Raw genomic sequence first — 12,996 nt, forward strand, 5'->3', positions numbered from 1 at the left:
GCAACTACCAGAAGACAAAGATTACTTTCTGTCATCTTTGTCTTTACTGTAGCCCAGGAGACAATCAGGCATCTAAATGTACACACAGCAATATATGTAAGTTAGAAATCAAAAGAGCACAGACGAAGTTGTTGCAGAAAGAAAGGCAATCATTAACCTTTACATGTCCCAGGCAGCTGAGCCTTTTGCATTTTACTGAGCAGATGGAAGGTGGGAAACCTTACACACAGCCTAAAGGGATTCTCACGTTTCATTGCAAAATGTACATGGGGAAGAGTTACATGCATGCAATTTCACTGCACTTGCACACATACACAAAACCCAGTTCAACAATGAGAGGGCTGCTACTGTACAAACCTACCATTGTATGGTAATGAATCCAACTGGGCAATGCACGGAAGTAGTGAAGGAGAGAAGGAAAAATGGACCACACAGCTAAATCACACCTTGGTCCACAAATAGAACTCATCCACATGTGCAGTACACTATGGTGAGCACACACACACACCCTGCAGGTGACAGGAATACATAATGTAGGCCACTCCAAAAGTAATTCCTCCTATTTATTTCCATGGAAACTTCAATAAACAGCACAATAACACTAACTGAAAGAGCAAATTCTCAGCTACAAAACACTATTTTTCAGTGTAGTCACCACCATTTGCTATGCATTTTGCAAATGAACAAGGGCCTGTGTGCTGCACTTATAGGCATCTGCACCAGTGGAGGTGAACCACCACTTCACTGTGCTCACATTCATGAAGCACACAACACATTTAGCGTCCATAAACATTCTGCAAGCATCAACGAATGTCACTGGGTGCCATTTTGTCCGCATAGAGAAATTCAATTCCACACCTTTGCTTCACGTACATTTCCATCAGATGCCATTGTGTCAGACTGCCCCTCTGCTACCATCCCTCACACGGCAACAAAATGTAATGGGATATTGGTGGGAAGCTACAATCTCTACTGCCCAACCACCAACATCCACCTCTGACGTTGTGGGACAGCACAATGAAATAGGAAACATCACTGTCAGAGCAGCCCTCAGTTGGCCGAAATCTCCATTTCTGATATGCACAGCTATATAACCTGACCATTAGCAAAAGAACGTGGGACATCAATGTCACTGAACAAAATACTCGCTCTGAACATGCTAAGCAGAGTATACTGTATTATGCAATGCTGCCTTGTGGTAAATGAGTCATGTCTGAACATGCCGCAACAGAAAGCCCCGTGAATTAATAACTTATCTATCCAGAGTTGAGGCTGTGATGTAATGTTCCTATCTATGCACCACAGCCAAAGGGTTGACAAAGTCAACCCTGTGCAAATATGTGGAAACAGGCAAGCTGCTCTCTGTGCAACAACTGGGCTCTGATGAATTGTTCAGAGCAGTCTAGTAACTAAGAGTAGCACATGCAAAATCTATTTTTTAAGCTTTACAGTTATGGATCCAGAATCGAAGTACAATGATGGTGAAGAGTCTGGAGGGGAAGACATGAGGAGCAGCTGAGGTCCCTGGGTTTGCTCAGCCCAGAGCAGAGGAGCTGAGGGGAAGCCTCATGGCAGCTGCAGCTCCTCACAGCGCTGAGCTCTGCTCTCTGGTGACAGGGCCTGAGGGAACGGCATGGAGCTGTGCCAGGGGAGGGACAGCTGGGGCTTAGGGAAAGGGTCTTCTGCACCAGAGGGTGGTGGGGATGGAACGAGCTGCCCAGGGCACTGGTCACAGCACTGAGCTTGTCGGAGTTCAAGAAGCATCTGGACAATGTTCTCAGACATACGGTCTGATTCTGGGGTGCTCCTGTGTGAGGCCAGGAGTTGGATTCGATGCTACTCTCTACCTTGGGATGTTCTGTGATTCTATAACAGATTTCTGCCTGCTTGGAATTAAACCCCACCACAACCAAAAAATGATAAACAAAAATATTGGCTGCCCTGTCCAAATGGAAGCATTTGGAAATGAAACTTCCAGCAGTTTCAAGCACCATTTATCTAACATCTGTACATTGTTATTGTTGCTATCATAATGTCTTGTCACGTACCAGAAGTTGGAACACTCCCGAAACCTAACATCATCCTTGGTGAAAAGGCTATGACAAATAGCCATGTGGTACTGAAGATCAAGCAAAAAAAAAAAAAAAAAAAAAAACACACATAAAAACCTGCACTACACAGGACAGAAATGGTTCCATAATTTAGTGTTATTACACAGCCCGCCCCACACGTTATCCTAATAAGCTTAATGGCATCAGGGAAAAGGCAGCACTGCTCTAGCTATTATGTTAGAGATAATGGACAATGGTGCTGCTGGATGGCAGCACTACCAGCGTATAGATCTTATACCAAAAGGGACCATTGTGACCACGCGGCTTTTCTCCCTGTGCAACAAAAAGCTGTACGGCTCTTCTGAATGAATTACTGTTGGAGCTATTATCTGCCTGTCGGCCAGGCACATTATCCTGAATGAGAAATGCCCAGTGATACAACATCCAATAGAGTATTTAAGTAAATTGCTTTAGTGATTAATTTGTCTTGTCATTAAATTTTTACAGTTTTCCTTGTTTTATATTTGGCCAGCTCCAATGACAAACAATTCGCTGTCTGTTAAGCACTGTCTACATGAGCCCTTCTGCTCCTCATATAATTTCTATACATAGAAAGCAAGTTACCAGCTAGTTTTCATTTTCTTAACTAGGGTAGAATTAGATCTATGGTACCAGGACAAAAACTACGCCGCACCATCTGCCTGAACCCTCGCTACTTATCAACTAACTTCCTAAAAAGCAGATGTCAGAAATTTGGATTTCTAGATTTAGCTCCACAATGCTCACTGGTCTGTAAGAAATCACAGGTGTTTGCCAGTCAAAACAAACCTCAGGTGTACTTGTGATACTAGGACCAATAGATTCAGTCTGATCACTATCATGTGCCATCAAAGTATGAACACAGCCTAGTTCTGCACCAGAAACCAGTGCTCACATGGGACCATAAAAACATCTCTAGCTTTCCTCAAAGCTCTCAGCAGAGCTTCTCTCAAATGCATTATCTTCTGTACCAAACCAAAGCCTATGATTTTACAGATCTTTTTATTATTATTATTTAAATATCCACATTTTCTTCTGGAAATCACTTCATCAATAAATAATCAGTCTGCCTTCAGCCTTCATTTCCCTCTAAACCACATCCCTCAGTGCAACATCTACATGCTTCTTGAACACCTCCAGGGACAGCAACCCTGCCATTTCACTGGGCAGCCTCTTCCAGTGCCACAACACTCTTTCCAAAAAGAAATTTTTCCCAATATCCTACTTGAATCTCCTCTATAACTGAGGCATAAGAGATGACATGGCCAATGTACCCTCTTCATAGAGAAAGCAAGATGGAGGGATACATAAAAGGAAGAATAACCTTCTTTATACAGATAAGCAGGCATCTGCACATAATCAAAATAAATCAGAAATAATGTCTTGGCATTCCTCTGGCAGAATACAGCAAAGGTGATTTTATCCTGCTTACCTGCTGTGATGACAGCTCTGTTAATATTTTCCTCTTCAATTTGGGCAACTCTAACACACACGCATGCCTGAGTGTACTGATGCACCCAAACACACACTGAGTACATCTTCTGCACCCAATGACAAACAACCATCCACTTCTGTCCACCAGTTATAGAGATGCCCTGAGACATGGACAGTTGCTTGTGGAATTGCCATTATCACAAGTCAGTCACGCCAGGCAAATACCCATGGCATGATGCAAAACACAGTACTTTGAACACCAGAGAGGATGGCAAGCAAAGCCATGAACGGCAAACAAGGCCCTGGGATTAGCACTGAATTCCTAGTATGGCCACAACAATCCAGTCAATTATCCAGAAGGATAGCTCATAACATAAGTACATCATGACCCTTGAAGATGAGAACAAATTCAATTCTCTTCTCTAGAGAAATGTGACCATATGCTGTCATTGCTTGTTGATGGCAGTGGTAGTGTAGAACATGTTAAAATAAATTCCTTCAAAATACATTTCATTGTCTTAACATCAAAAAAGTTACACCATTACCATATCATGAGGAACTTAGAAATGTCCAGTTAGCATTTTCACAGCTACTTTATCCTGAACAGCAGTCTACACTTTGCTTAAAAACAACTTTTGAACTCTGATTTCGTTTATAAATGTAGCATTACATTATTTTACATGTTTTGAACTGCCATATTTTATAGGCTAGAGCTTTTCTACTTAACAACCTCCATCTCTTCTAGAGGGCTGAGCAGCTTTTAGAAGCAGTTGTGCAACTTCCTCATCTCCATGGACGGTGTCTGCATCGGGCTGAAGGGGAATACAATGTACTTTCAGCTTACAGAACTGTGGTTTTTTTAACCAGAAAGCTGGTGTGGAATCAAATCTAGTAATCCAAGCTCTGTAACATTACTGGTTATGTATGTAGTACAGCACCTGACTATGCATGTAAAAGTATAGCACTGAAAACTGTACACTGCAGAGAGAAATCAGTGAGTTTTCATGCTATTAGCAGAGATTTTGGCTCACAGATTTGGGTGAGCTGGTTTTATTTTGAGGAAGTTTAATACAAAAGAGCTACTAGGACCCGTGTTTTACATTTTTCAAAATACACAGTATAGTTGCTTCAAACTCTTCTTACTTGAACATATTCCTCTGTGAGCACCAGCATCCTTCTTACTTTTTTTAGCAGCATCCTTGTTACTTTTTTACTCCAAATTAGAAATTATTCATAGACTGCCACTTGCATTTCCAATTTCAGTCATATAAACCAAGATAAGGTTGCCCCTGTGCCCATCCCTTACACACACACCACCCTTTTCAACAAGAAGAGAGCTGCTTACCTCCCACCTTACACAAAACAATCTGATAACTACAGTTTCCAAGAGAGGATTGCCAAGAGGTTCTGGGGAATTTCAGCCTGCTTCTTTACAAGCTCTACCCCACCACTGTCAGTGCCGCACACAACAATGAGCAGCAGTACAAGAATCCAAGACAACTTGGTGTCACATGTGAACAGTTAACAAAACTTCACAAGGGATTGGTTGTATGCACAAAGATTACTCACATGAATAATAGGGTCTACAACTGGGCACTTCCTCTATTTTTAGTATATATCCACAAAGAATGACAGATTTCTGTGGGCTTCTTTAGATGCATGAGTTCAGTTCTTGCTTCCAGTACACAGCTTCTGGCACCTATCACTTATCACCAGCTTGCTGTGTATGCTTATCTACCTCATGTCTGAGACCAGTCTGACTGGATGGTGTGGAAAATGCACAAACAAAAGCACACATCAGATAGAGCACGTTCTTATTTATGGAAGCGGAAAGAAAAATGGGGGAAGTAAAAGTGAAGCAAACAAACACATTTATTCAACACCACTGTCTTACCTTCCTATGGGTCCCAGATCTCCAGAGTCCTGGCTGCCTGCATCACTGGGTGTGCTCACTGATTTCGAAGAGGGAGACATAGGGGTTGGGACTAAATAATGAAAATAACAGGTATCCCATGTTAACACATGCAGCGACTGCACTGATGAAGAGCAGTGTCAGACAAATCAAAACCAATGGACCAAAATGACAGTGGATGAATGATTAGGAGAGTTTGAAATGGTGAAAGCAAATAAGGAAAGGAAAGAAAAAGAAAAGGAAGAGAGTCAAGTGAATTTTAAGTCTTCTGGAAATGTTAAAACTGACATGAATTTAGACAGGACTAAAAGCCCAATGTGATTCCACAACTAATCAGTGGCGGAGATCTGCAGAAACAGAAGTCTTTTCTTGGCTGTATTTTAAAGCTGACTTGCAAAAGATTTTAAACGTATGAAGAAATACCAGGGGCTCGTCTTGTCAGAAATCTAAGTGAACTCTTCTGGTAGCCACAGAGGCAAAACAGCAAGCAAGTTTCTCAAATTTTCCGTTTAAATTAAAAGCCGCTGCCCATTAGATACGTTCTAAGACTGCAGTGCAGAAATGGCAACCAAAATAAAAGTTAAATAAGGAAATCCAGCTAAGTTAAAATCATTTCCCAAAGATGGTGAGAATACGCACTAATTTGCTTAGCGAACATCTTTTCTTAAATAATTTAAGTTGTATTAGATTGCCATTTTGGATGATATACGATTTCCACACTCAAGGAAATATTTCCCTTGGCTTAGATACTATTTGCACTCTCTAGAAATGATTTTCTCTTTGGTTTGCTGGGGCTTTTGAAGCATATTCATGCAAATCCAGCCTTGTTTCCTTTAACAGGAAAGGAAGATCACAGCTCAAGGTCAGCCCAAGTTTAAGCTCTTCAGCAAGGAATAACAAATAAAAAAGTAGAAGTATCCTGATTTCTTTTAAAATGGTTACTCAAAAATATTTAAAGTGCAGGAATGGCTCCAGTCAAGATTTAGCACAAGTATTCTTCAAAGCAGCCACACTGAATAAAACACAAAAAGGAGTTCTAATGCAACAGTGAGGTTTCCCATTTGGTTTAAATCATGTGCATTTCTTTTTATAGATTTAACTGAGTGAAACTTTAAACTATTTTGTTACGCTCTATAATGTATAATGACAGACCTGTCAAGAGACTTGGATTTTCCATGTGGTCAAACATTTCATGCGGATTCTTACTAGAGACTGTCACAGAAATGAATGCAGCATGGAAAGTGAATTCATCTTCACGACAGCCCTTTGGCAGGTTACAGGTATGGCATGGCAGTTTATGTATTCCACGTTCACAGAGGGATCTGGGCATCATATGTGAAGGCAGAATTAAGCTTTCCTTTTTATACTAACTGTCAGTGTATACAAAAGGGAATGAAGGAGGACAGAATACTACTGCTTAATTAAGATCATCTTACATGTGAATTTTAATGTTCTTCAGATAGCACAAAGAAAATAGTTAACTAAGGTAAGAACTATTATTTTGCAACATTAATAAGTGTTCATTTATTATATAAGTAAATGCATCCACATTTTTTAAGATAAATACGAATATTCTAAACGCATAAATATTAAAAATGTATTGAAGTGATGTATTTGTATATACACCACTAGATTATTTACAAAGCATATTTTATGATACGTTAAAATAACCCAACAGTTACTCAGCAGACATTTTTTCTGAGCAGCGGTATTTAAAAGTTCCAATCAGTAGATCATAAGTTATTAAAATGGTAACTTGTCCCAGAAAATGTCGGTTGATGCAAGGTTGGGACTGAATTCCTCAATTCATGATTCAGAATGTCACCATCTACTTTCATGAGGAACTATGCAAGTGCTTTCTGAAACTAAGGCTTCTGCTTTCTTTTCTTTTCCCTAAATATTACAGGCAAGAGTATTTAGGAGTGAAATCCTAGTCTCAATGCCAAAGAACTTAATGACACCTCCAGAGGTGCCAATATTTCTGCTAAAACAATGAGGGTGATTCTATATTCAAAGGAGAGGAAAACACTTGAAAGAGAAGGAATGAGAAAGTGAGAGGAAGAGGGGCAGGGCAAGGCAAGGCAGGGAGGAGAGAAAAAGGGAGAAAAAGGAAGGAAGCAAGGAAGGAAATTTCTCACTTCAGGTCCAACTAATACATCAGATAGAACTTAATCAAGTATTTCAGATAGTATTTTCCCATGTATTTTTCTTAAACTGAGGACTCTAGATTCTATAATTTAAATACCAGAACAGCCATGTCCAAAAAACCACAAAAATAATCTGTTGATAAGCTTTCTGATCACTGTGATTTGCCTTTTTATTTTCTCTCTCCATTTTGCTTGAATTTTAATGAAATAAATGGGAGTCCCCACATAACTATGCTCCACCTTCCTTAGCAAATGCTTGTATTTATGAAACAAAGATTGGGGCTAATGAAGTGCAGCATTTATTATATTACTTGTGGATCATCAGGTGTGAGAGAAGATCTAATAGTCCATCAGAAAAGAAATCATTACTGGTATGCAAAATCAATCCGCAATGCAAAAATTTCTTCTAGAAATGAAACAGATGTTTTTGGCAATGGTAAGTACTCAAAATGCCATGAGCTGGTATATCACAGAATTGTATGCGAATGATATGGTAGGCATTCAAACAGAAGAGTTCACTTCACTAATACAGCCAAAAAATCAAAAAAAGCAAAGCATGCTTTAATAGAAGAATGCATTCATTGTGGCAGAGTTGAATGCTTTACAGTATGCTTCTCTTAAATACCTAGAGGTGGTTCTGGGGATATGCCAATGCTCTGCAACAAAGCTTCTGTCTCTCTTCTCTTGCGGTCTAGGTCAGAATCTTCTTGAGCTGGCTCCTTCTTTTGCTGTAGATCAGCCTCAATTAAAAAAAAAAAAAAATCGTCCACATATAATCAGCTCTAACAATTAAGTGTGTGAAGAATATCCACCATTGATTAGGAAAACTTCAAAATTCACTTAGAACGTTTAGGTAGCTAATTTATACTGTTTATATGCTAGTTACAATACTTTTGCCTGACTACATGAGAAAACTGATCTTTGGAAGTATTTTTTACGGAAGGCTAATGGACATCTTTTGCCTCTCACATATCAGATGCAGTTACTCTGTAGAAAAATGGTAGCCAAAGCATTCTTCTGACCCCACATACCACAACTTGACAGACTGAAAATGCCAGTGTGCTGACTTATTCAGCGAACATGGACACTGACCATAGAATAACAGATATCATGAACCTGATTAAAAAATTACCCCACCCCTACTTCCTCAGGGATCAAGAAATAAAATTCCATTGGACTTTGGTGATGTAGACTGAGGGCCTACATTAGGTCCCAAGCACTTGCGGGCAGTAAAAATACTGTCTTAGAACTTCAGCATCAAACAGGAGCAAAGAAGAGGACTAATACTTTAAAACAGTATTTTGGCAGCCCCTGACACTGACAGCCAAAATTAACAGTCCACCAGATGTCTTCCTCTTTGCTTAGACAACTACATCTTCACAGAATCACAGAACGGTACTGGTTGGAAGGCACCTGTGCAGGACACTTCATGGAGCTTCCATGGGTTAGACTCAGTGCCTAGAGCTGGCTACTGGGGTCAGTGGAACGTTCCAACCACAACAGGATCTCCACAAGATGTAAAATCAGGCAGGGAACAAAGAAAAGAACTCAGTAGTTTCCTCTGGCCACTGGCTTACCTCCCATCTCTTTAACTCATTAACAGGCTAGTGCTGAACACTGAAAATACTAACATCTAAAGTTCTGCTTACAGAGGACTCACGCAGTGACTCTAGGAGCCTCACTGGGATTTGTGCTGGTAATTGCACAAAAATGTCTCAGAAGAAAAAAGACAAAAACGATGACCAAAACTGAAACATGGATTTCTTGGATCACATCACATTTCCACAGTAATTCTGTGAAATTCATGTACAATATTAAAGTGTCAGTTTAAAAGGAAACCAGTTATTAGTAAAGGATAACAGGTGCTTTAAACAATAGTAAGTGTTGACATTTGAAGGAAAGGAAACATAATCACTTAATGCTTCTCTGACTTTGCATGAAAATGAATATCCACTCCCTGTCAATTCTCACCTCTGTTCCACTAAGTGAATGAATAAAAAGAAGTACAAATCCCTTAATGAAAAATCTAATGCATATTGTCAAGGACAAATAAACTAATATGTCAATCAAACTTTAACAGAACTGAAGGATGCACCCATGCCAGAAGATGAAAATGCAATTGCAATTATGTTTTACTTTACTGGAGAATAATAATTGTAAATCTGTTACCTTAGCCAGTAATCAAGCTGGTCTTCAGAGAAGAAAATACATATTTAGATTGTAATAGCTCGAAAAAACTCAAGACCTTTTTCTGTCTTTCTGCACTCTCCACTCCCTTTCCATTGAAGGAAAGCCCAGCAAAAAGCATTGTGGCAAATCAATTTTTCTTTCTACACACACATACACATCATGTTGTCTAAATTGTTGTCATCTGACAGCATGTTAGTTTTAAAAGCAATTCCCTCACCCCAACTTTCTTGGCTAAAAATAAGCATTTTGATTTTAAGGTTAGATTGATGTGGCTTTGGAGATCTCATCCCACATGACAGTTATCTTGGAGTATACAATACTGAGATGTCAAAACCTCAGCGAGACCCTTCTGCAGGCATGAGCTATTTAAAAGGCACTCCTGCATATTTACCTCTTTCTTCTTCCTTTCTTCTTCCTTCCGTTTCTTTTCTTCTCTTATCTGAGCCAAGCGCTGCTTTTTGCGCTCAAGTTCTGCTTTTAAATCACTTTTGTCCGACATTTTGATTCTGCTGGAAACAAAATACGGAAACCAAGTTGAATAGAGAATTAAAAGTTTTCCCTATTTACTGAAAACAGAACCCAATGATATCAAAAATAATGCTTATAAAATTGCTACAAATATACTCCTACATAATTGCTGTCCTTGGAAGAGGCAGGAAGTTTAAAACACTTCAAGAAATTGGATCAGAATATCTCCAATCACGGAACATATTTCAAAATTGTCTTTATTAGAGAGCCACCTTTGTGAAGCACAGTTCAAAACAATGCTTTAATATTTCTAATGCACTGAAACTGATGCCCTTCAACTTTCATCAGCTTCAGCATCTCTGCCAGACCATAAGTTACAGATCCACAGTAGAAGAGGCTGCCATCCCAGCACTCTCTCCTGTCCCATGGTACAGCCAGGCACAGGCCACTAGCCCCTTTGCAGCCACGGGATACATACAATACAAATCCTTTACTACAGTCCTTGAGCCTCACCAATGCTGCAAAAATTCACAATCTGAATCACAGATAAGGTAACTGCTCTATATCATAATCATTACAGGCTGTCATCTAATTGTATCTACACTGATTTTCTTCTTAGTTACTTCAAAGACAGTCCTGACTATTACAGGCGTTCATGGAAAGAGTTAACTCCTCCCTTGACCACATCCACTACTGCAACTCAAAATCAATCACGTAGATGGCAATATCACATATATGTAATGGAAGCCTATTGCTTGCTGGACGCATGGGAAATTAAATGGCAGCTTTCCATTAATACTAATGAGAACTTCATCCACATTGCTGCCTGGGTGGGATAACAACCAGAAAGTAAACCCATACGGTAAAAATGATGTGGGACTTTCACTTGTCATCAATTGCTCTGCAGTTGTAAGCTTCCTTCTCTTCAGATGACAAAAGCATAATTAGCCTGTGATATGAGGGACATTGGCAACAAAACACCACCTGCATTTTAAGCACAGTCTTGGCCCCAAATGATTTGTTCTCTTCACAAGTATTTTCCTCTTACAGCAAAGACGGATAAAATGTGGAATGAGGAAAACACTGAATGCAAACAGCAGGCATAACAGCAGCGTGAGGGATGCCAAAGGGTTAACCATGTGCCAAACACACTGCTCCACAGTCCAACACCCAACTGAAGCCTATCAGCAAGAATCACACCCATCCTACCAGGGGTCACCACAGATTCTACATCCACTGCTGTTTGCTGCTCATTCCCACATGGGACCTGCTTTCCTTTCCCAGCCCAGGGCCTTCTGGTCCAACCTACAACACAGTAAATGGCACAGCCAAGACGAACATCAAAGCACCAATGAGCTGGACCATGGAGTGCTCTAGCCATACGCTCACTGGGTGCACTAGCCGTATGCAGAGGACCACCGCATTTTTTTATTCCTCTACCACTGATCCTATTTGCAATGATATTTCAGACATTGTTTCGAATCTGAGAAAGAGAGATCAAAATTCTCAGAAAACTTGTATTTGATATGGATAAAACTAAGCGGCAGCACCTTCACTAACTCTAATCTGATCATCTGACATCAGCAAGTTATTTTTCAGGTGGGAAATGCCAGGAGAAGAAACTGAGCTTTTTAATAATGGCACAAGCAGTATTTTGCCTAGCAGCCTGCTCAGGATTTATGGGTGTCTCCTGGATATTGTTGAAATCCTATTTGAAGTCATTTTCCTAATCTGTTGTGCACATTTGAATTCCGATTATGAAGTTTCCCCTCCGAGCCCTTTGGACTAGATAGAGTTTTCGCATCCTTTTAGTTCTGCAGTTTAGCAACAGAGAACGAAATCCTGTTTCTATGCAGAAAATATGCAAATGTATTTTAAAGCTCCTAGCAGAGACCCAGAGGGTTTGGCATCCCTTTCAAGCTGTTTGTCAGATATCAATGAATAGCTTTTAAAAATTCATTCCCCTAATGTCAGGGAAGCTAGCTTTTCCCCTGATTTAGGCATCAGCTACTTAATGCCTGGCCCCTTCTTTACAATGCTCCAGTCAGGGTGATCAAATTCTATTGTAAGTTTGCCCTATTTTTAACAAAACAAAGCTTACATACAACAAAGATGATGTATTAAATTTCTTTCAAAAAACACTTGCAGTTTTGAGTTATAGGAAGAAATTCATCTCAAGTTACTTTCTTCCTGTCTGCAGCCATTCCTTAGCTGCCCCAAGCAGCTTATCAACCTCCAAACTTGCCACGTACAGTTTCAGCAAAATGGAGCACCACACATATGGAACCACCTTACTCAGATGTCAACAAGGCAGCAGTTAGCACAGAGGCAGCATGCCGACACACTCATTGCTCCGCTTGGCATCAACTACAGAGTTAGCACTCTGTATTCATTACTAGGAATAAATTCCTAATAATTGTCATTCTGCGTGCTAAAAGGCATGCCACAGGAAGAGAGAGAAAGGCAAGCAGTAAAAAAGGATTTGCTTTTCACGTTCTCTGTGGTGCAAAACCACAGCCCCAGGCTTACGGATGACCTCAGCTTTCCCAGCTAGTCAGAGGGAAACAGTAAGGAGCACATTTTGTAGCAAAGCCATTAAACCATCAATCTGAGTAGGAACACATTGGATCGAATTGGATCCGAGCACTGCATTAACTGTAGAAATAGTTCTCACAGCAGTGCAGCAGCCCAGGGCTCCACTCCTTGAGGGAAGCGCATAATCTTGGATCCAGTTTTATTTTATGTGACTCAGGTA

At 40.1% G+C, this 12,996-nt stretch overlaps 1 protein-coding gene across 11 annotated transcripts in view; it reads right to left on the reverse strand.

The window, feature by feature from the left end:
• The window catches only part of DYNC1I1 (dynein cytoplasmic 1 intermediate chain 1), a 207,602-nt gene that overhangs the window by 156,020 nt on the left and 38,586 nt on the right, over nt 1–12,996 (reverse strand). For 7 of the 11 annotated variants that reach the window (XM_042816549.1, XM_042816552.1, XM_042816543.1 and 4 more), the window contains 3 exons: nt 10,165–10,282; nt 8,209–8,323; nt 5,419–5,509 (listed from right to left, as the gene is read on the reverse strand). In XM_042816549.1, the coding sequence (XP_042672483.1) occupies nt 5,419–5,509; nt 8,209–8,323; nt 10,165–10,272 (314 nt within the window). In that variant the 5' untranslated portion in view covers nt 10,273–10,282. The remainder of the gene's footprint in view (nt 1–5,418; nt 5,510–8,208; nt 8,324–10,164; nt 10,283–12,996) is intronic. The other 4 variants (XM_042816554.1, XM_042816551.1, XM_042816546.1 and 1 more) reach the window with 2 other exon arrangements.

The sequence above is a fragment of the Centrocercus urophasianus genome, unplaced genomic scaffold (genome assembly GCF_019232065.1).
Source record: "Centrocercus urophasianus isolate 14NV4802_14NV808 unplaced genomic scaffold, USGS_Curo_1.0 seq_16, whole genome shotgun sequence".
In the NCBI taxonomy this organism is placed as follows: domain Eukaryota; kingdom Metazoa; phylum Chordata; class Aves; order Galliformes; family Phasianidae; genus Centrocercus; species Centrocercus urophasianus.